Genomic DNA, 755 nt, shown 5'->3' with positions numbered 1-755 from the left:
ACACACACACACACACACACACACACACACACACACACACCCAGGGCCGACTGCAGGATTGGTCCGGAGGGTTCTTCTTGCGAGGAAGGTGCTGCTCCTTCATCTTCTTCATCCTGTAACGTCCCGATCTGCATCCCGGAGTACTGGCTCTCACTGCCATCCAGCACCTTATGCATAGACACACAGAGCAAACCCCTCCAGTGAGCAACTAAACGTACATCACAGAAACACTAGAATGCAACACACTGGAAATGCTCCCGCATGCAGAGGATTCCTAGTTAGTTCTGACTCATTCTTTATAGAGTTTGATTTGCTGGATTGACGACAGAGACACGCAGCAGAACAAACAACGACTAAAACTGAAAGTCAAACAAACGTTCCCTCTTTTAAACTCTACTGGCTCATGCTTGGGTCACTTCGTTTACAGCCAATCAACTACACACAGGAAAAAGCTATTTTGGTTGCCACAGTCCACCAGAGGAAGAGCAAGCTTTTGATCCAAACTATTCAACTTTGAAATAAATTCCTCGTAAAGAGAGTATTTTCAATACATAAGACTACATGAGGTACACACGGGACATTTTAAAGTGAACAAGTTTGCAAGACGTATAAAGTAATCTTAATCCAAAGATGTATAGAAATAATAGTTTTTCTGGGTTTGGCCTCCGCTGGAACAAAAGCCCGTCACAGGTAGATGGAACCAAATCTGAAGGAGGACAATTAAAAAGGAGCAGATGGCCTTCATGCTTCTACTT

The 755-nt window shown here is 44.0% G+C and overlaps 1 protein-coding gene across 1 annotated transcript in view; it reads right to left on the bottom strand.

The window, feature by feature from the left end:
- Nucleotides 1–755, bottom strand: part of htt (huntingtin) — a gene marked incomplete at its 3' end in the record, with an annotated part of 21,626 nt that overhangs the window by 13,149 nt on the left and 7,722 nt on the right. The window contains exon 14 of the mRNA XM_031864437.1: nt 41–167. Within this exon, the coding sequence (XP_031720297.1) occupies nt 41–167 (127 nt within the window). The remainder of the gene's footprint in view (nt 1–40; nt 168–755) is intronic.

Source organism: Anarrhichthys ocellatus, unplaced genomic scaffold (genome assembly GCF_004355925.1).
Source record: "Anarrhichthys ocellatus isolate YVR2014 unplaced genomic scaffold, GSC_Weel_1.0 scaffold31, whole genome shotgun sequence".
NCBI classification, from domain to species: Eukaryota; Metazoa; Chordata; class Actinopteri; order Perciformes; family Anarhichadidae; genus Anarrhichthys; species Anarrhichthys ocellatus.
This window is presented reverse-complemented; position numbering and strand designations above follow the sequence as displayed.